Source organism: Convolutriloba macropyga, chromosome 2 (genome assembly GCF_964194025.1).
Source record: "Convolutriloba macropyga chromosome 2, txConMacr16.3, whole genome shotgun sequence".
Taxonomy (NCBI): domain Eukaryota; kingdom Metazoa; phylum Xenacoelomorpha; order Acoela; family Convolutidae; genus Convolutriloba; species Convolutriloba macropyga.
In genome coordinates this window covers 66,224,978-66,247,641 of record NC_134469.1, presented here as the reverse complement: position 1 = coordinate 66,247,641, position 22,664 = coordinate 66,224,978, and the positions used below count along the sequence as shown (strand labels likewise).

The 22,664-nt window shown below is 33.5% G+C and overlaps 1 protein-coding gene across 1 annotated transcript in view; it reads left to right on the top strand.

Annotated features, from left to right (window-relative positions):
• The window catches only part of LOC142334617 (uncharacterized), an 82,517-nt gene extending 69,018 nt beyond the window's left edge, over window positions 1-13,499 (top strand). The window contains exons 7-9 of the mRNA XM_075382797.1: window positions 11,411-12,127; window positions 12,179-12,264; window positions 12,746-13,499. Of these exons, the coding sequence (XP_075238912.1) occupies window positions 11,411-12,127; window positions 12,179-12,264; window positions 12,746-13,345 (1,403 nt within the window). The 3' untranslated portion in view covers window positions 13,346-13,499. The remainder of the gene's footprint in view (window positions 1-11,410; window positions 12,128-12,178; window positions 12,265-12,745) is intronic.
• Window positions 13,500-22,664: the final 9,165 nt, after the last annotated feature.

The following is a 22,664-nucleotide window of genomic DNA, read 5'->3' as shown; positions in this document are numbered from 1 at the left end:
TTTTTTTTCTCGAATCTTTTTATTGGCAGATCTTGTGATTACTGTAATGAGGCATGGCATTATGTAATTCAATTAGTAGTTTTAGTGGGAAACGATTTTTTAAAACATATGATTGACAATTAAGTCACAAATGTACATCAGCTCTGGTCGGAATTTCATGTGCGAACGCACATTAACGAGTCTCCTTTTTCAAATAGGCGCCCTTACGGTTTCATTTTTAGATCACCTAATTAGGTGTTGATTACAATCATAATACTAAAGGTTCATATAGGAGAAAATATGAAGTTCATAAAACTTGCATGTGTTTATTTTTTCTTGCTAATACGATAATTCATTGAACTCAAGAATTCAGTTTTTGGTAATGCAAATATCTCACCAAATTATGACGTTTCATTATGACAGGATTTGAACACATCCTTTAAAAAGTGTTTCATTACAGGCACCTACCGGTACCAAATTCTTGAGTAAATTTTCCCGCTTTTGTATCTGGTTTCCAATCATGCATCATAATACATTGTAAAATTAGACGATAATTAATTATCTCCCTTTTTCGCCTCGATTTTTTATAAGATAATTATCCACGATCTTCAAAAAGAATTCGGTAGAGTGTCGCAGGCACGGATAATGGAAAAACTAGCAGAAATGGGGTCAGGAGGCAAGGTTTTGGAAATGACTGCCGAATATTGTGCGGATACCCTAGTGATGAAAAAATTTGAAATCTTGCAAGAATCTTGCAAGAAATCTTGCAAGGGAATGCATAGTTCTTCCATTTTGCTTGCAAGATTCTTGCAAGAATTGAATCCATCTTGCAAGATTCTTCCTATAGGCGACAATCTTTTGAAATAAGGAGTTCGGAATCCCAGCTCAGATATGTCACCAGTAGAGTCTCAAGGCTAATATAGTGTTCATTTCTCTTCCTGATGTACATAAATTATCTGCCAAATAACATGCAACTCAGTCAAACTTATAAGTTGACGACTGGCGATGACTATAAGTTGCAATTGGATAATTCAAAATTATTGACTTCGGTATGCAACTACCATAAAACGAATGTCCAATCTTGAGCCTAAAAAGCAATTAGGATTTCTGTATCAAAAATGAAAGCAAGTCTCATGCGCTTGAGCACAAAAATATCTAGGAACCGACATGATTACCTGCAACATGAGTTGGCATAAAAATGCATTAGAAAGAGAATCAAATGCGTCAAAATCCCTCTGGTTACTTAAACGGACTATCTACAATAAGACATCAACAAAAGTAAAGGTAAACATATACGTAGATTACGTGGTCACTTCGACTTACAGAGTTTTGAAAAAAATACAAAAATTGTCACAAAGTGGTTAGTTTGACCTATTAAGATTTAACCTCATTCTCCTTATTTTGACTTACAATCACAACGACGGCAGGTACCACGTCAGCATCAACCATTTTTATTAGATTCTATGAAGACGCACGTACAGGGCAACAACGAAACAGTGAAAATAAAACTTCCAAAAAACGTTAATCCTAGCGACAATAAACCATCAAACAGTTGCATTTTTTGGTTCCAGTTCAACAAAAATTATGAGTCATTGATCTCTTCTGGCGATATTTCTGCAGCAAAAACGGTAGAAACAACCCATGCAGCTGGATAATGCTATGCTTTTGCAAAGACCCAATATCAAAATTGTATCATTTATAAATTGAAAAAACAAGGTTTGGTAACCATGTATTTGTTGCTAAATCGTATACTATTATAATTACGAATGCTAGTTTGATTAATCATTTTTAATTGGTCAGTAAGTTACTGCCACTTTCCTTTAAAATAGGCTCAAAATTGGCATCGACTGATACACGCTTGTAATCTAAAATCAGCTCTTATGGAAGCGCTAAAAAATCGGCGAACGCAAAGGAAGCCGAAGTAAAAGTAAGCCGACAGAAAAGCAAGCCGAAATTTATGTATTAGTTATGTAATTTATCAGAAATAATACATTATTAGCCGTTGCAATCAATACTGCGCGTAGTATTATGGTGCATAATGTATTCCAATGCACCAAAGAAACAAAAATACGTCAATTTTTAGACATCTAGTGGGTACGGGCCTCAGCGGTCCGCTGTCCATGGCCATGCCTCTCATCCGCTGTGGGATGTAATCCGGAAATCGCGGGTCGGTTATCGCGGCGAAGCCGCGACGCGCGCGCCCACCGGCCCGCCAGGGGCAACTTAAAATACGGGTATCCCAAAATTTTTCGGCTTACTTGACCTCATTTTCAAAATTCGGCGTGCTTGCCTATCGGCTTGCTTGACCGCCACCTAAAAAACCATTTTTGGCATTGCGGTATTTTCCAATCTTCCAAACATAGCATAATTTCTTCACCGCAAAGATGCTGTCATTTGAGTGCTAATGTTGGTCAAAGATGTCGTCATTTCAGAGTTATTTTGGGTGTTGTTTTTTGTAGTTCAGAATTGTTGTTAGCCATTTGTTGGTCTTGATGATTTAGAGTGTTAGTTGTATGACGTCTTCTCCGCTGAACCATGGTCTTTATGTAAAAGAAAATTGACCAAACGTTAATATTTTTGTTTTTTTAACTGTTTTTGTTTTTAAATGGAAATTGTTGCTATTGTTTCAACATGATAATAAATAGTTTTTTTGATAATAAATAGTTTTCTCATGATAATAAAAAAGTTTTTTAGATAAATAGTTTTTTAGATCAGTTTTAAGATAAAATAGAATTTTTAGTCTACTTACTTTGGAACTGTTACGTTACATAAAATTTTTTAATTGTCAAGGGCAAACTGGATAAAATTGGAAGCCAAAGTTAAACGATAGAAACGTTGAAATTTAATAATTTTCCTGATGATACCTATAGTTCTCTCTGTATCTATGTCAAAAACTGAACAACTGGTTTTCTCTAAAAATTGTAATTGTTTTTTTTTACTCTTAGAAAAAAATGAATGATTTGAAAAAGTTCCTCGAAACAATCAGCTTAGTTCAGCGAACCACAAGATGTCAGGGGGCAAAATTTTGTATTTGTTCCGACCCCACTTGTGGGGGGGGGAAACTATATACTCAAATGGGTTTTTTTTGTTCAGTCAATTTTGGCCGATCGATATATTCATCGCAGAGAAATGTGAGTGGTATCATTAAAAAGCTGGTCCAGCGTAGAATTCAAAGTTAAATTTTTTTTGATTTTCGTTTTTTTTCGAGGAGTTATCGAGGATTGAATTTTTGTGTGAACACGGGGTATTTGTTCACTTTTAGGGTGATTTTTCTTCAAATTAAGATATTTTTTTAAATAAAAAATAGTATTTCAAACTTAAATTTCTTGCCAAAAATGAATCAATTTTGTGTATCTAATAGACTAAAAGCCATAAAATAGACTAGTTCTGTTCTCATAGGGAGCTTCAATATCAAAAAATTTCGAATTTTCAAGAGCTCTTTTTTATAAAACTTTTCTGCTTTTTTTTGCTTTTTTAAGCCACCCAGAGACAAGTCACTTTTCATATCGAGGTTCCCTTAATAAAAAATCTCCTTTACAGTCAAATGAGGGCCAATGAACAAAACAAATTTGTTTTCAAGGAATTGCTCAAGTTTTTTTTTAAATTCGACTTTGAGTTTTCGTAATTTTAAATGAAGTTTTTAACTTCGTTTTGAGGTTTCACTAATGGCATAGACTCATTGACTAACAGTGCAATATGTTTTGTAATAAGATTTAGGTGAGCATATCTAGTGCAATAAGTGGACAGCTAATGGCTGTTATGCCTTTCAAAATAAATTTTCGAAAAAAAAACTTTAACATTAACAAAACAAAAATTTATTTTCGTGAACTCTTAGCCAGTCTCAGGATTGACAGGTCTACCTTCCTTCTTACTGCAAAAAAAATTAATTTGGGTAGTGGTTTTATCTTCTAACTATTGGTGATATGATCTCAATGCCACAAGATATTGAAAAAAAAATTTAAAATTTTTGGATATTTTCGCATTATTGGTTTCTTTTGAAATTTTATCACATTATCCTAATATTGATAGCTCCCAATGCCTTCAAGAAGATGTTCAATGGATTAGAAATAAAGTTTTCAAAGAAAAGTGTATGGATTAAATGGCTTCGACACTTTCTTCTCGCATTTTTCTACTGAATTTTTTGTTTTAGCCTGTATTTGTTGTTGTTTTCATAGACATAAGACTTATTGCGATGTGTTATTGATTAAACATGCATGAAAAACATCCTTGTCCTCCCGTTGAGGCATAATGGAGCGAATTTATTGACTTCCGTTGAAAGCTATTGAATTTAAAAGCTGTTAAGACTTTAAAAACAATTCTTCGAAAAAATTTTTCGAACATTAAATTCTCATTAACTTCACATTAACTTGTCGTAAAATTGACAGCTTCTATTGGCTTCTAGAAGACGTTCAATCGATCAAAGACAAATATTTCAGAGAGAAGCTTATGGTGTCAATTGGCTTCGATCTTTTCTTCTCGCACGTCTCTACTGAATTTTTGGTTTTTGCCTGGTTTTGTTTTGTTTTCATAGTCATAAGACTTGTTGTTATGTCTTATTGGTCTCCTATGCAAGACAAACATTCCCATACTCCTATTGAAGCATATTTAAGCCTATTTATTGATTTCCGTTGAAATTGATTGAATTTAATGTCTGTCAAAAATTTATAAATATTTTTTCCAAAATTTTCTTCAACATTAACAAATTTTTTGAAAAATTTTCGTCAACTGTTAGTCAGTCTCAGTATTGACCGAACCCACTGGCTTTCTACTGAAACTAAAACAAATTTCGTTGAAGGTTTTATTTTCTAGCTATTAGTTATATGACTTCAATAACACAAGAATTCAAAATTTTTTTGAAAATTTTTTTTTGATATTTTCGTTTTATTGGTTACTTTTGAACTCTTATCACACAATCCAAATATTTTACACCTTATCCAAATGAAATTCTGATCCAATTGGCTTGGAAAAGACACTCAGTGGATCACAGATAAAGTTTTCAGATAAAAGTCAATGGTTTAAATGGCTTCGAAATTTTGTTCCCGCACTTTTGTACTGAATTTTGGTTTTCGCCTGTTTTTGTTGTTGTTTTCATAGTCTTAAGACTTATTGTAATCTCATATTGATTATCTATGCATGATAAACATCTTTTTTCTGCCATCGTGTTTTTTTCTGAGCTTAGTTATTGACCTCCGTTAAAAGCTTTTGAGGTTAATGGCTGTTAAGACTTTAAAAATAGTTTTTTTTCGAGATTTTTTTGGAACATTAATCAATCCTAAACTCTTTTTTCGTGAACTGTCAGTCGGCCTTAGTATTTTTTTAGATCCTTTTTTTCTAGTGCAACCAAAAATATTCTGGTTAGCGGTTTTATCATCTGCCTTTTAGTTTTAAAACTTCATTGCCATTAGTTTTCACATTTTTTTTTAATTTTTCGGGTACTTTTTCTTTTTTTTGGATCCTTTTGAAGTCTTATCACATTATCTTATTACTGATAATTCCCATTGTTTGAAATGAGACTTTCAACGGATCTTATTTAAAGATTTCAGAGAAGAAATTATGATTTATATTGCTTCGACACTTTCTTCTGGCACTTTTTTTACTGGATTTTAAGGTTTTTGCCTGTCTTTGTTGTTGTTTTCATTTTCAGTAGCATGTGGTAAGGTATTTAAAACCAAATATGAGTGGCCGACAAACTTGTTTGTCCATGGAGGCATCATTTAGCGTATTTAGTGGATTCTGTTGAAAGGTAATGAAATTAATGGCGTTGATACTACGAGATTTCTAAAAAAATTCGTGGTTCTAATGTATTTGTTCATGTTTGATTTTTTGAAGCTATATTGATAGAAAGAAAAAATCCCATTGCTGTTAAAAAATTAATTGAACCTAGAAAAGTTTTTAGTGAAAAGTTCATTTATTATTGCCTTCGACACTTTTCTCGCTCAATTTTTCTCTTGAAATTGGTGTTTTTGCCTGTTTTTATTCTTTAGGTAGCCGTAGATTGCTGACAAGTCTCTTAGGCTTGTAATTGAGGATGTATTTAATGATTTTACTCGAATCAGTTAGTCAGTTTATAGCCTTTATTCTTAAAGTTTTATGATATACTTTTTCAAACATTTTTCAAACTTTTCAGTTTGTGGAGTTCTTTTCGTCAAATTTTAAAATTTTAACTTATTTTCACCGATGAGAGATCACATCCACTTTCTTGTAATCCAAAAAATAACATATCTACTGATATTATTTGTCACCGATGCTTTGTTTGTTGGACATTATGCGTTTTTTAAAACCTTTTTTTGAGTGGTCATTTTTAGCGCTTCTTTTGCTCTTCTTTCAGAACAATCGCGTAGTAACAGATCACAAGAGTGTATAAACTTATTTAATCTCTCAGTATAATTCCTGCAGCTGAATTAGTAGAAAATAGAATTGAATTAAAAATGCTTAATATTCAGATAATAGCTAATGATTTTAATGGTAGCAATAGCTTGTGTTTTCGATCATTTCTAATTTTTTTTTAAGTTTTTCTTTAGTTCGTTTCTGAGGCTTAAAATACTCAAACACAGGGCCTTTTGGTTTTGTAGTAACTTTTGGTAATTTATCGCGGATTTTTTAGTTAAAGCTAATGATTTTTAAGACTTGAAATTTCTGGGTTTAAAAAACATTGATTAAATTTAGAATTTCGCCTCATTGACCGTTCTCTTTGTTGACTTGTAACATAGTTTCATTAAGAAATCTTTCCGTCCGCTGTATAGTTAGGAGAATTTAAGTTTGAGTTGTTAAGGTTTTATCTGACTGCATTTTGACGTTGTTACTATGTGCTTTTAAATTTAGATATTCAGTTTTTTCCGTGAAGTTTTTGTTGTTTGCTCATTTTCTGGTTGGTTTTTTGTCTCGTAGTCTCTTTAAGGTCAGATCTGATTGGCGCTGTAATAAAGCATGGCATTATGTTATTCAATTAGTAGATAGGCTGCGTAACGATTGTTTTAAATTCAAACATCTATTTTTGTTATTTCTTCACTTGGTTGACAATTAAGTCAAAAATGTAGATGAGCTCGGGTCGGAACATCATGTGCGAACGCACATTAACGAGCCGCCTTGTTTTGTTTGATAGTTACTGATCATCTGAGTAAATTAAATAGAAGAAAAACGTTTCTTTTTGGCACAATTCAATAACATCAATGAAATAACGCTAGTTTTATGCATCAGATCGATGTCAAAAATATTTTCAGTTACAATCCCTGATATTAGACTGAATCATTGCATCTACAGAAGTTTTGGTTTTGACAGTTTTTAGGTGCTGAAATTTGGTAATTAAGTCTGAGTAGCATATTGGAGATGCATCATATCGGAAGAAAAAGCAATTTAATGTTGAGAGTTTTCATGATTTATAGGTCGTGTTGGTGGTATAACAATTTTTTCAATGATTAATCCTCAGAAATATTGGAATGAGGTTCATCTCTTCAAGCTGGAATCATGACAATAAAAACATTTTTAAAAATGTAAGATTTTCATGGAATATTTGAAGCAATCAAGCAAATCATTTTCGAATACAAAACTTTGTCAAAACATTTGAGGAAGCGAACGCCCTAACTGGTTTAAAAATGTCTCCCAATGATACACATTGAGAAACGTTCTAACGAAAACAAACAGAATGAGATTGTTTAAATGAGATTAATCATTTTTGTTCGCAAAATTTGAAAAATTTGGATTTTGTGAGTTTTTCTAATAAGTAATGAGCATATATTTCAAAGCGTAAAATTTTTGATTCAGTGAAAATCGAATGGTTATCTTGTATCGAATGTATTATAACATTATGGCAAATCTTGCAAAATATTTGCATTCAACGCAAATAACGTAACAGTTCGTCTTACATCTCTCAAGAAGTATGAATTATGTTTTTCAGGGCGAAACAATTCAGCAAGTACGGTGGTATTTCACTGTATCGGTTGAACAAATAATTAAACATTCATCAGTTACTCACTACTTACATATTTCACTACTTTAACGCAGTTCAAGTAACAGTCATTATTTGTTTCTGTTACTTTATTTAATTTGAACATTTTTGTATCTTTGAATAAATCCACGTTTGTATCTTGCTACATGAAGAGTGGCGAGAAAAGACAAGAATGGAAAAAATGGTCTAATCAGCTGCGCAGTACACTATGCGGAGTTATGCAAGTATTGTAATTGCAACGAAATTGATTAAAAACAAACTCACAGGGTTGATATCACCCTCTTGAAGGTAACCAATAACTCGTCCTCGCCTCGTAGTTTGATAACTTCTCGTTGGTGATGAGAACCATCAGGAAACCCTAGTGATGAGTGGATTCAAATCTTGCAAGATATCAATCCAGGAAAAAAATAATAAATCAGGCTAATAATTGTTTAGAAACCACCTTCGAAGCAAATTATTGTTTATTAAACAAGTTACAAATCTGAAATCCATGGAAAAGTTTTTTAGCCAGCATTCAAAATGTTGCAAGAATCTCGCAAGAATCTAGCAAGTTTTTAAGTTCTGAAAAAACAAGGCGGCTCGGTAATGTGCGATGGCACATAAGGTTCCGACCCCGCCCATCCACAATTTTTGCATAATTGTCTACCAAATGAGGAACAGATAGAAAAACCCAAAAAATATTTTTTGCGAATCCCAAAAAAGTCCAAGACTTTTTCAAAAAATTCTGTATGAACGATAAGATAGCCTCCAAAGCAAATAACTCAGTGGAGTAAAAATTGATGCATTAGATTGCTGTAATATGTCAATATTAAGAAAGCGAGTCAAGACGAACAGCAAAATCAAACAACAACAACAACAAACATTAATTACATCAAAAAATTTATGTCCCTCTTAAAAATTAAATTTAATAAAAAAGTCAACATACCGTCAGATCAACCTAAAACTAAACAAAAATAACTTATAAATCACCAGAAAACATATGCGACCAGTCCATAAAAGGTTTGGTAACAATTATACAAAAAAGAACAAAAACAGTAAAGTAAAAAAATTAACTTATTTTTTTGAAACAGTTAACTTCAAAGTAATGAAAACCATTAGAAATCAAGTAAAATATCCCTAAGGTTTACGATTACCAATGCTTCTATAGACGGGCATTAAGACCTGTCCTTATTCATTTTTTAAAGCGGCTAAAAAGAACAACAAAAAAACAAACAAAATTTCAATTGAAACTTGCCAGAAAACGCTGTCAAAACCGTCAAGCAATATTTTGGCCCTCAAAATATATTCGATTGCGCTTTCCTCAGACAGCTATAATGTATTACGTGGCCATTCATTAGTAAGACTAAGTAACAAGTAGACAAAAAGGCGAAGTGCTAAAGTAATACTTTAATTTTTTTTGCGAAACAAAATTACATTCAATGTCATGAAAGTCATTAATTACAAAAAAAACTATTTAAATAGGGTAGTTTAATCATGAAAAAGAAGCCGTCGAGACGTGCAATTATCCAGAATATTTCTTGCATCTACAAAAAGAACGTCAAATATGACAAAAATCAAATTAATTTACTTTTTTTTGTGAAAACCCGTGTTAAAGCCAGTAAAGTCATAACGAATTCTTTAAAAAAAATTGATTTTGGGACATCAATTTTTTTTCACAACCTCACTTGAACCCATAATGTCATATTTGACCTGTAATTAACTAACGAGATTCGGTAACAAAAAGAAACATAAAAAGAACAAAATTGCGAAATTGAAAAGTTTTTTTTTGATTTTGGAAAACGATTGTTTTCAAAGTCATGAAAGCCATCAGCTATCTACGAATATCAGAATATCGGTTCTTCTATTTTTCCATGAAAAGCCATTGAAAGCTATCACTATACAGGAAATTCATACGACCGAAACGACAAAGTATAAATGACAGTTAGACAAAGTTTAAAAAATTCAATTGATTTCTTCATGAAAGAGGCGTCGAGGCCGTTAAAACGATGATGTATATCTTTCACAATTTTATAAGTGCCTTATTTGGAATGCTAATAATGTGACATGAGAACTGTGATAATGTGATAATGTGACAAAATTAGAAAACGTGAAAAACTGGCAAATATCAAAACAAACAAAAATCTGATATCTTGTAGTATCAAAGCCAGAAAACAATAACTTCAGGCTTAAAACTGCAACCGAGAATAAATGTTAAATCAGTAGAAAGAAGAAGCATTCTTTCTTTGCAAAGAAAAAAATAGAGGAAAAGTTAATTAAGCCATTATTTATTGAAAAGTCAATTATTTAAAAAAAAGAAACGACCATAATCTTTCAAGTAAAAAACTAAATGCATTAGCTTTGAGCTGCTTAGTAAGCGAATTGGTTGGACCTATCACTCCTGAGCTTTGATTTGATATGTTCTGTTCTTTATTATTTAAAAAAGGTCTTTTTTTATAAAAAAAAAAGACCGACTGATTACAACCCGATTTTTTTTTGGATTGTAACAGTCCAAGAATGGCCCAGAAACTATCCCTGTTAATGCTTATTGTCCGTTAGGAACAATTGATTTTTCGAATGTTGTAGATATAGATAATTTGTTATTTGAAAACTCAAAATAGATTCTGCATTTTTGATAATCAACGAGTAAAGTTAGCAAAAAAGGCAAAGTTTTAACTACAGAGCACTCTCAGCGGACTCTGAAGTAGAAATAGCCCCCCTCTAAGTCTACAAAGATTTTATGAGTGTTGTTTGGGGGTGTACTGTTGGCAAATTTAATCAAAGTGGACTAAGGTAGCTTATTTCGTGCTGTTTTTGATGAAAATGGCTAAACTTTGAAATGTTTATCCAGATTTTTTGTCCAAAAAAATTAAATTAAAACAATCAACAATGCTTGTTCGTCTTCAAAAATAAAATAAACGACACTATTCTTAAACATTATAGCAAATTTTAGCGAAACTGACGAAAATTTAGGCAAAAATTCCGGAAAATGTGAATAAAAACAACGTGAATTCACTCTACTTTTCTCAGAAATTTAAACCTCGATAACTCCCTGTAGAAAACGAAAATTAAAAAAAAATCTTTTTAATGCCATATTCTACGCTGGACGAGCTTTCTAATGATACCAGTCTCAACTCTCTACGATGAATATATCGATCGGCGAAAATTCACGAAACAAAAAAAAACCCATTTGAGTATATAGTTCCTCCCCCCTCAAGAGGGTCGGAACAAAAATTGGAGTATTTTTGCTGCTAAAACTAACTTAAAACCAAGATTCTTGCAAGATTTTAAATTCTTTAACTTCTAGGGAATATTCATTCAATCAGTGAATTTGAAACGAGAGGTGGTGCAGTGTTAAAAGCTAGGAGTAGCCCCAGACCGTGAGCTAAAATTATGCTATTTATGTACATTCAACTCCATTTCAGAGGAGAAATTCCTAGAATGTTGACACTATTCGCAAAAACAATTGGGTTTAGAGTGTATGGTGTGTAACTGTGATTGGTTGTTTAGGGCTGTACGAGGGGTGTGCCCTTGAGTTCACTTTTACACGTGATCTAATGTACTTCCTGGTACAGAGCTACATCCCCGCCATCATCATAGTAGTGCTCTCATGGGTCTCCTTTTGGATCATACCTGACCGGGGAAGAGCCACAGTTGCCGAAGTTGCCACTTCCAGAGCATACATTGGGGTGACCGGAGTCCTATCCATGATTCTGGTCATGAACACCAGCAAAACTGTCCTCCCGAATGTGGACAACTTAAACGCAGTGGATGTTTACTTTTTTGTTTCTTTTGTTTACGTTCTGGCAGCCTTAGTTGAATTCATCACTGTCCATTTTCTGAATAAACAGAAACGAAAGTGGCTTGAACGAAGACAAAGAATGAAGTTTGTTCAAAAATCAATTGTGATCAGTCCTGATTCCTCGAGCGAAGACGAGTTCCAGCTACAAGAGACATCTCTGACAAACCGTACGCATACTCGGCTCTCGACGACGTCTTCTAATGCTACCCGGCGCAGTATGTCTTTGGGCGGAAGTCAGCGCCACCGATATCCCAACATATTGTCACCGGAAAACTGCACTCCTTACCAAACTGGAAAACGAACTCCCAACCCCGGAGTAAAGTTCATGCCTCCCCAGTATCGTCCAGGAAGACATCCTATATCCAATTGGAGAGACAATGCTTCACCTCAGAGGTGTCCACCCCAGTTGGTATCCCCAGGGGGGAGCAGTGGAGTGGGGGTAAGTGGGGGTGGTCGAGGAGGGACAGGAGGGGGAGGGGGCGAGAACAGCCTTCTAGTGCCATCGAGTGGAATCGAACTTCAGCTAAAGCCAGTGCACTTCGATCACAATACTTACTACACGGTACTCTACTCTATATTGATGTCTCCTGAAAATCAGTAATAATTTATCCAGATTTTTGCTAGTTCGAACAAACCAGTCCAAGACAAAACAGTCCCAAATCTTTTTGTTATTCAAAAGTTGCAGTCTTCATAGAAAAAGTTAAGAAATTTATACGAAAATATTAGTGGGGCTTACAGCATAAAATCCGCGCGAGATAGGTGCGCAACAAATTGACTTTTATCTGACTATTAGCAATTCGTAAAGAGGGAAAATATATGACGGCATTCAATAAATTTCGTTTTAATTCCTTTTTTAATTCCTTTTTTGCAAATGTTGGTTGTGTAGTCGCAAGCAGTTCTGTTTCAGAACTGACAACTCATCTCGTTTTTGAAGCTTACAAATGTTTCTGATTGGTTTTGATCCAAACAGTCCGAATGACAAAATTTTGCTCTTGCTGCTAAAAAATTTTCTTATCAGAACAGAATGTTTAATTGTTTTTTAGCAGTGCTCCTACACAACTACAGACTGCAGCTCATCTGAGGCAGAAGTGTGGAATAAAAACAACCTGCTGCCCACTCCCAACTTTCTAGCCGAGAATGACCCCAGAAGTCTAGCCGAGCAGGAATGCGACGAATCCCACCACGACAACATGCATGATCATGAATGGAGCGAGACGGGGGGATACCACAGCAGCAGTAACGCCGTCACCCCCCTCTCAAACAGCACAGACTCCGATCAGGGTAACCACTCCAGCGCCGCACCCGGGCATTACCCCTCATCACGACGTGGAAGTTCCTCCCGCAGGCCGGCTCGCCACAGCCACCACGGAGCTTCCCACAGTCAACGATCGGCTGCAAGTGGGGGGTCTGGATCAGAGCGGGACTACAGCGGGAAACGTCGGCGGAATCGGAGATCTCGGAAAAATGGCGATAACCACAAAGAATCAAGTTTCGTGAACTGGTTCATGACAACTGTGGACGTTGCCCAGATAGACTATTACTCTCGAATTTGGTTCCCAACCTCGTTTTTGATCCTGAATCTGTTCTACTGGATCACTTATATGAAATTGGGAAAGGATGAACAACACCTCGTTGGCGAATAGTATTGAATTAATCAATGCCCAATGATTCTCATTTGAACTCAGATGTTAGACTCCTTAATTTGCAATACCACGAATGCTGTAAATGCCTCCTCCTCATTTGTTTGAAATTATTACTTTTAGAGACAGCACATTTGATATCAAGTTTTCTCCTGAATTGTATGCTAAATCAAAAAGATCACTCACTGCCTTCCAAACAAGTCGATATATCCTTTTTAAATTGATCTTGAACGAAGTTTGAAGCTATTATTGTAGTCGTGGCCGTTTCGAAATTTTGTTCTAAAACGTTCTTTCGCTCACTTGAGTGAATTGACTTTTCGCTTTGAGAAACAGGCTAAACTGAAAAGCTCGAGGGTATCAAGTCACTGTGCATCCCTCTAAGAGCTTTCGTAGGATATAAGTGTACAGTTCACCGAAGTTACCGATTAAGCAAACTTCATGGCATGAAGGAAAATTCGGAAAGTTTGGACCCCCACAATTGTTTTGCTCACTCTTGATGCAAACCCTTACCTGCCGTTCGAGGGTAATTCCTCCCGCAGTATTCGGTTACCTTTATGTCCTCTGCTCAAGTGGCTATTATTTAGACGCTATTTTTGTTCTTTACGAACTATGGCCAGTTTGCAAAAAGAAAGGGCAAAGTGATGTTCTGCGATCTTCTGTTTTTTAATCGGTTTAGTGTCTATGAAACAAAATACTTGGACCGAGCATCTCTGCTAATATTTGAGATTACACTGATCATAGCAAATATTGAGTGACAGAGCGCTGATTGGTGGTAATTTTATATAAATTTTCGTTTTGTTGAGTTTCTAAAAACATTTTTAACTATGTGATTTTGAATTTCAGAACATACTTTTATACGTCCCTGTTCTACACTCAATTTAAGAAACCAACGCCGGTTTGAGGCTTTTTTGCGCTGAAAAACGTTGATTAAAAAGTGCAAAGAATCAAAAACCTTATATAAAACACAAAAAGTTGAGTAAAGTTTGCTGAATTAGAGTAGATGAATGTTGAGCAGTTTTGCCGCATAAAATTCAGAGCCTATCTCAAAAAAACAAATTGAAGTTTTTGCTGTGCTGAGAAACCACCCAGATCTTTCAAGAGTAATTTTGCAAGGATCTTGATGTTCTTTTTAATTAAACTCTAACAAATTTTCTAGCTATCATTGTTGAGCATTCTTTATCACTAATGTTTGAGAGTGTATCTGAAATAAAATGTATATGTCAATTCCTCACGTGTATATAACTACTGAACAAAAATTACGTGAAAAAAACAGCTTTATATAATATAGATACATAGAAACATACATACATACATACATACATACATACATACATACATACATACATACATACATACATACATACATACATACATACATACATACATACATACATACATACATACATACATACATACATACATACATACATACATACATACATACATACATACATACATACATACATACATACATACATACATACATACATACATACATACATACATACATACATACATACATACATACATACATACATACATACATACATACATACATACATACATACATACATACATACATACATACATACATACATACATACATACATACATACATACATACATACATACATACATACATACATACATACATACATAACATACATACATACATACATACATACATACATACATACATACATACATACATACATACATACATACATACATACATACATACATACATACATACATACATACATACATACATACATACATACATACATACATACATACATACATACATACATACATACATACACATACATACATACATACATACATACATACATACATACATACATACATACATACATACATACATACATACATACATACATACATACATACATACATACATACATACATACATACATACATACATACATACATACATACATACATACATACATACATACATACATACATACATACATACATACATACATACATACATACATACATACATACATACATACATACATACATACATACATACATACATACATACATACATACATACATACATACATACATACATACATACATACATACATACATACATACATACATACATACATACATACATACATACATACATACATACATACATACATACATACATACATACATACATACATACATACATACATACATACATACATACATACATACATACATACATACATACATACATACATACATACATACATACATACATACATACATACATACATACATACATACATACATACATACATACATACATACATACATACATACATACATACATACATACATACATACATACATACATACATACATACATACATACATACATACATACATACATACATACATACATACATACATACATACATACATACATACATACATACATACATACATACATACATACATACATACATACATACATACATACATACATACATACATACATACATACATACATACATACATACATACATACATACATACATACATACATACATACATACATACATACATACATACATACATACATACATACATACATACATACATACATACATACATACATACATACATACATACATACATACATACATACATACATACATACATACATACATACATACATACATACATACATACATTCATAAATACATACATACATACATTCATACATACATACATACATACATACATACATACATACATACATACATACATACATACATACATACATACATACATACATACATACACTCATAAATACATACATTTATACATACATACATACATACATACATACATACATACATACATACATACATACATACATACATACATACATACATACATACATACATACATACATACATACATACATACATACATACATACATACATACATACATACATACATACATACATACATACATACATACATACATACATACATACATACATACATACATACATACATACATACATACATACATACATACATACATACATACATACATACATACATACATACATACATACATACATACATAAATACAAACATACACACGATACGCAAGTACATACAAACATATATAGTAATATGCATTTATATATATATATATATATATATATATATATATATATATATATATATATACAACATAAATTTCTATTTATGGTAATGAAAATTGCTATTTAAATAATTTTTACGTTTGATTCAGAAATAGGTAAAATTTGACTTAAAAATTTGTTCAAATCTTTTCGTTCTAAACGTTTTCTTAGTTGTTATTTTTTTATTATTTTGCTACTTTTTGCAATGTTTGTTCTCCTGATTTGCTTTTGGTCTGATTCTTTGGCTCTAATGATTTTTTCAATTGATTTGTTGCGACTTCGTTTAATTTCTGCCGAAGAATTTTTTTGAAAGAAAGTCAGCGTTAGGCGTATTCTTGTTCTTTTCGATTTTTTTTTGTTTTCCAGAAACTTCGTTCTTGTTCAAGTAACTGTTTGAACTTTTACAAAATTGAACTGAGTTCCAAGTGATCAAAGCTTGGTGGCCTTCTGGCATAATATTCAGGCGCGGTTTGAAACAATTTACAGCACTCTGATCTGCTGAGAAATTATGCAGGTTTTTGAAAGTTCATTCACTGAATTTTATACTCCTTTTTATTGACCTGGAAAAAAGTTCATGGAATTTTTGAGGAACCCTTTTGCCTTTTTATGCCCCAAAGAAAAGAACCGCGGCTGGAGTGGCTTTTTATCGATAATATTTGGGAGTATGTTTGAAATGGGATGTAAAAGTTATTATCACGTGTGTCAAGCGGCTCAATGAAATTAAAGAATAGAAAAAAGACAGGTTTTATATAGGTATGTTTTACCAGCAGCAAATTATGTTTTTTTTACTGCAGGGAGAGCAAAACTTTTGTTCTGCATTTTCAAAAAAAGTTTTTTTTCCAATTCTAACTTTTTGGTCCAAGTAATTTATTTACAGATGATTGACTGGATGATGATGTTTGCTGTTTGATGGTAATAAAAACTTTTAAATTTTGTTCGCCATTTTTCCCCATGCATCTAAATATATATTGTTTTTGCCTTCAAGTGATCTTCGTTTACCATATTTGTTGGTTGAGCTCCCCAGAAAAATTTTTGTTCTGACAACTCTTCAAATTTTCTTGAAATTTCATCAGATTTTCGTTTCCCATTTTTCATGCTTCCTGCGTGTTTAGCAGGATGAAGCACAATGAAGTGAAAAATTTATATAACCTAACCATGAGTTGGATATGGCTGATGTTCTATTTTATTTCGAATCAATTTCTGAAATTTCCAGCTATGCTATCTTATTTTTTGATCGTTGTTCTAGAATTTTTTGCTTGCTTGAGCGACCTAACTTTTTGCACTGAGAAACAGGATACACTGGTAAATCTCTTGGGTATTTAGTCTCTATGTAGATTTCTTTGAGTCTTTGTAGGCTCCTAGTGTAAAAATCACCAAAGCTTGTGAAGAAGCAAAGCTTCATGTTTTGAACGGTTATTTGAATTTTGGTAGGCGTGGACATTCCTCCTCCTCCCAATAATTTGCCTCCCTTTACCCCAAATCCCTTTTGAATCGACTAAACGAACAAAATTTACTGGATAAATGGTAGTTACTGGTAATCTAATAAACTCCAAATGCCTCAACTAGATCGAACCAAAACTTAATGAGACTTTGAAAAAAGTACATGAAAATTTTATTTACAATAACGACAATTAGCGAGAAAGCTTTCGTTTTCATATAAAGAACCATCGTTCGTTAGGAAATTGAAATCATTCTTTGTGCAAATTTTATTAGCGATCACTCGACCGTCTTTCCGGGGATTGTTGCTTCGATCCCCATCTAGCGCGAGCTTTATATTCCCGTTTTCGCTGTTCACATTCCACTGGATGGTTATTAAAATAGGTACAATAAGTTGGGCATAGGCAAGAGGCCTCGATTGTTCAGATCAGTTGTAGTTAAGTGGTACCGCTCGTGTAAGATTGTGTTGGCGTAAAAAGACATACGAGGGGCTTTTCTAAAAAAATTTTCTAAAAAATGAAAAATGCGCTGAGAAGCGTATTCGAAATTTTTAGCGCACCAACAATAGATAGTATTGCGCCGAAAAGTTACAAAAAATGTGCTCAAAGCCGCTGAATTTTCAAAAAAATGGCGTTGTCTGAGCTTTGAACCCTACTTTTCGGTCCCATACGCATCACTTAATCCACTGCTTTATTGATTCCTGGAACTCTTCCTGCTTAATTTGATTTTATATTAGTAAACAGTTTTATAAAAATTGAGCTGAACTAAAGTAAACTGTGGAAGAAATTCGTTGAGAATTCAGAGCACTTATTATCCAATTTTACCGCATTTCAGCTTCTTTTTCCGTGCAGTTCTTGAAAAACGTTATTTATGTAGCATCAAAATAAATGGTGCGAAACTCAAGGATAAGTGCTAGAAAGCGTTGAATTACACTGAAACTGTTAGAGAAAAGCGCTGAAATTTGAACGCGTTTCTTAACAAGTTTCAGCGTAATTCAGCATATTACTATGCATGGATTTTGAGCTAGAAGTTTTTGAAAAATTCAGTGCATTTATCCATTTCAGCGCATTCAGCACATCTATTACACAATCATAGCCTGTTCAGTCAATTTTGTAGAAAAAAATGCACTGAAATAATGCACTGACACGGCAGTGATATCTGGACCCGGGTAATGTCCTTTAGCTCACAAACAAATTTCAAATTAAATATGGCGGTTAAGTATTACTTATTATGACCACTTTTTGAGAAACGGATAATACTCCCTGCCATAAAGGCCCTGTAGATAATTTGTTTGAGTCCTCTTGGCCCTAAATCTTGATCATTACTGCTGCTGAAAGTACCGGTTTGTTTTAGTTATTTTAGTTATACCGGTTTGAGTTATTTGCACAGCATTCCGGCAGATGCTGGTCCTGTTGTGCTGCCCAAGTTTACACCAATCCAATTGCGTCCAATCCAGTTTAGCCAATTGCGCCCCATTTGACGCTCAATTATTTAGAGTAGGAGATTGCGCCGCGTTTGCTAGCTTTCTTAAGTAAAAATTTAAGTTTTAAGTTAAGATTAGGGAGTTCGCTTCGCGAATTACTAGTTCAGTTTCTGAACTCATATTTGAAGAGCAATTTGCAAAGTTTAAATACAACTTAAAGAACACATATGAAAGAGTGAGATATAATTTACAGCTTTTAATCATAACAGGAAGTTAAGATGATCATTAGTTGATCACGCAACGAGAATAGAACTTAGAATTTGTTTATGACATGAAAAGACAGTTTCCTGTCCAAAACATGAAACAATTGAAGATCAGATCAAATCTTCCAACTAAAATTTTTTAAAGGTAAAGTGAACTAAATACTGCACTTAAATAAAAAAACTGAACTAAAAAACGAATGGTTATTGGTACTAATATCTAGTCCGTATGGCATTTCCCAATTGTGGAGAAATGATAAGGTTATGATACATACTCCATCACTTGTTATATAATGAACAAGTCTTAATTTATTACTTAAACATAAAGATCATAACCATGAGTTGACTGTATGTTTTCTACAATTGTTTGAGTTTGTTGGCTCTACGAATTGCTCTGCTTTTTCTTGTGCCTTTTGTTTCTTCTAATTTAAGAGTATTTAGAATCCGATGTGTTGCTAACTCGTAGCGTTTTTCTCTTTACCTAAAATTAGTGTCAGTTGTGGTGCAGATGACGCTGACGTGGCTGGCTGGACCGGGGGCAATGCGACTGTTTGATCTGGACTGAAGTTTAGGATCTGCGTTATGTCAGGTCTGTCTTTAAATGCGTCATGATACTTTCGGTTGCGTTTTGTTTATGCGCATTTTGAGAGCCCTTGCTACATTGCTTGCCGTGGTTATGCACGATATTGCGGAGGAATTGACACAAACATTGTCTGCTTGTTCTCTTGACCGTTTAATTGTCTTTCTGCCAAAATATTTTTGCAATAAATCCTTTTTGCGATTCTGAAATTTCTGTTTCAAAGTCTTTTTGTTTAACTTGGGTAGACTTCGCTCGGCATACTGTGCCAGATCTGCTGATCGTTCAATTTTTTTTCCAAATTTTGCATTGTCAGTGTTTCTGACTTTAATCTCCGGTTTATTCGGCTCTTCAATGACGCTGGCATTGGTGCAGAGATCTCCTACAGTGCTACTGGTTGCCAAAACTTCATTAGATCTTTCAGTGTTCTTTTAGTGTCCTTGTGCCATTTTTTTGGGCTATTTTGAACTGCACATTAAACTCTGTCCTGGGAATTGGCCGTGCAATTTCTTTCGACTCCTAGACTACTGTTGCCATCCTGCATTCCCTGCTGCTGAGCGTGTGCTTTTGCGTTCGCGGTTTTTCTTCTTCGATATCTGAGCGCATTTTGTGTCTGCCCTCTGTGTGTCTGGCAGGAATGAACGTCTTAGGATTGTATCGTCGTCCAAATAATACTTTATTATTTTTTGTTTGACATTTTTACTGTTTTGTTTAGTTGTAACTTTAGATGCTGATGTGCTACACTTTGTGCCAAAATATCCTCAAATGGTGATACATTGTTTGTTTTTTGGTTTCTGATTCTCATTTCTTTTTAAAAAAAATTGTATCTGTTAAAAGTTAAAAATTAAAGTTCTTGTTCAAATGAACTTTTATGCATTACAATTTTTTCATAGTTTGAAAGAGACGTTCCACAAGCTCGATTGCCCAATTGTCGTGTGCAGGAGCATATATTGTTTCAGTGTTAATTTCTGAACAAAATTCTTCAAAATTGTTCCTGTAAAGCACCTAGCCGGATCTAATCTAAGCTTGATCTTGGGACTCATTGATTATGTTTATATATATATATATATATACATATATATAAATTTATATATCTAAACAAATATACATATATACATATATATGTATATATATATATATATATATATAATATATATATATATATATATATATATATATATATATTATGTGTATATATATATATACATATTATATATATATATATATATATATATATATATATATATAGAAACCTAATGATATTTGTACCGGATGCATTATTTACTATTTCTATTCTGGGATATTTAGATCATCTATCAATGTCTGCTAAGAAGTTTTGTTTTTTCTTTTTTTCGTTAGGAATGGAGTCACCAAAATCTATTTGTAATTTTTCAATCGGTTCAGAACAATTACCTAGTGGTAACTATTTGCTATGTGGAATCACTGGTTTTAGTTTCTTACCTATATCCGAGTAGGATCCGCATTCACCAGCTTTTGCTAGTTTATCGCGATGGATATAGGGCCACCAAAGGTTTTGCTCTAGCGATAGCATCGCGAAGGTGCCAGGATGTGTCGAGTGGATTTCCTCGAGTACTACGCCTTTAATTGCCTTTTGTATGGCAATTCTCTCATCTAGGCAGAGTCAGCTATATTTCACGCTCATGTGTCTGCAATATGAGTGAATTTGATGATTTTCTCCTGTAGTCTGGCTTCGTCGTTTCGTATTACGCAATCACGAACTTTTTTCAGTATTGAATCCTTCCCTGTCAAAATGGCAGAAATTTTTCGCTGAGTATATTTTTAATTTTATGTGTCAATTGTTAATCTTCTGCCGTATTCAATGCACTAGTTGGAGCGGTTGTAACCGTCGTTCAGGTGTTATTTGTACCGAGTGTCGTATTTGTTGGTGAATTGTCAGAGATTTTTACTCGAGATTTGGTTAATTTCGTGGTTTCTGATGCTTCTTGTCGAGGCATTATCGATAATGATATGTCCAAATTTATTTTTCTATGATTACTTGTGAGAGGTTTATGGGCAGAAAGCGAGGTAATTTTGGTTGCCCTGGTTTTTATAGTCAAAAATTTTGGTTTTTGCGCTTAATTTAGTTATTTTGTGGCGATTTGTTGATTTGGTAAAAAAATGGGCTTACTAGGCTCTCCTAATTGTTTACATTCTTAGTTGTGTGACTTTTGTAAAGCATTGGCAGTGAATTTTTAATGGAATGTGATCTATTTAGTTGCATGCAGTCAAGTGCAAATTGTGGTTCTGAATCTGATAGGAGCAATTGCGGTGCGATTGAAGTAATTGAGTTGTAATCATTGCGTCTATATGGTTGTGTAATTTGCGAAGCAATTGACAATGAGAATTTGACATTTGCGATTCTTTAATTGTAAAACTTTGCTTTTAGAGATAGATGTTTCCAGTGCACAAGCCTTGTTTAAA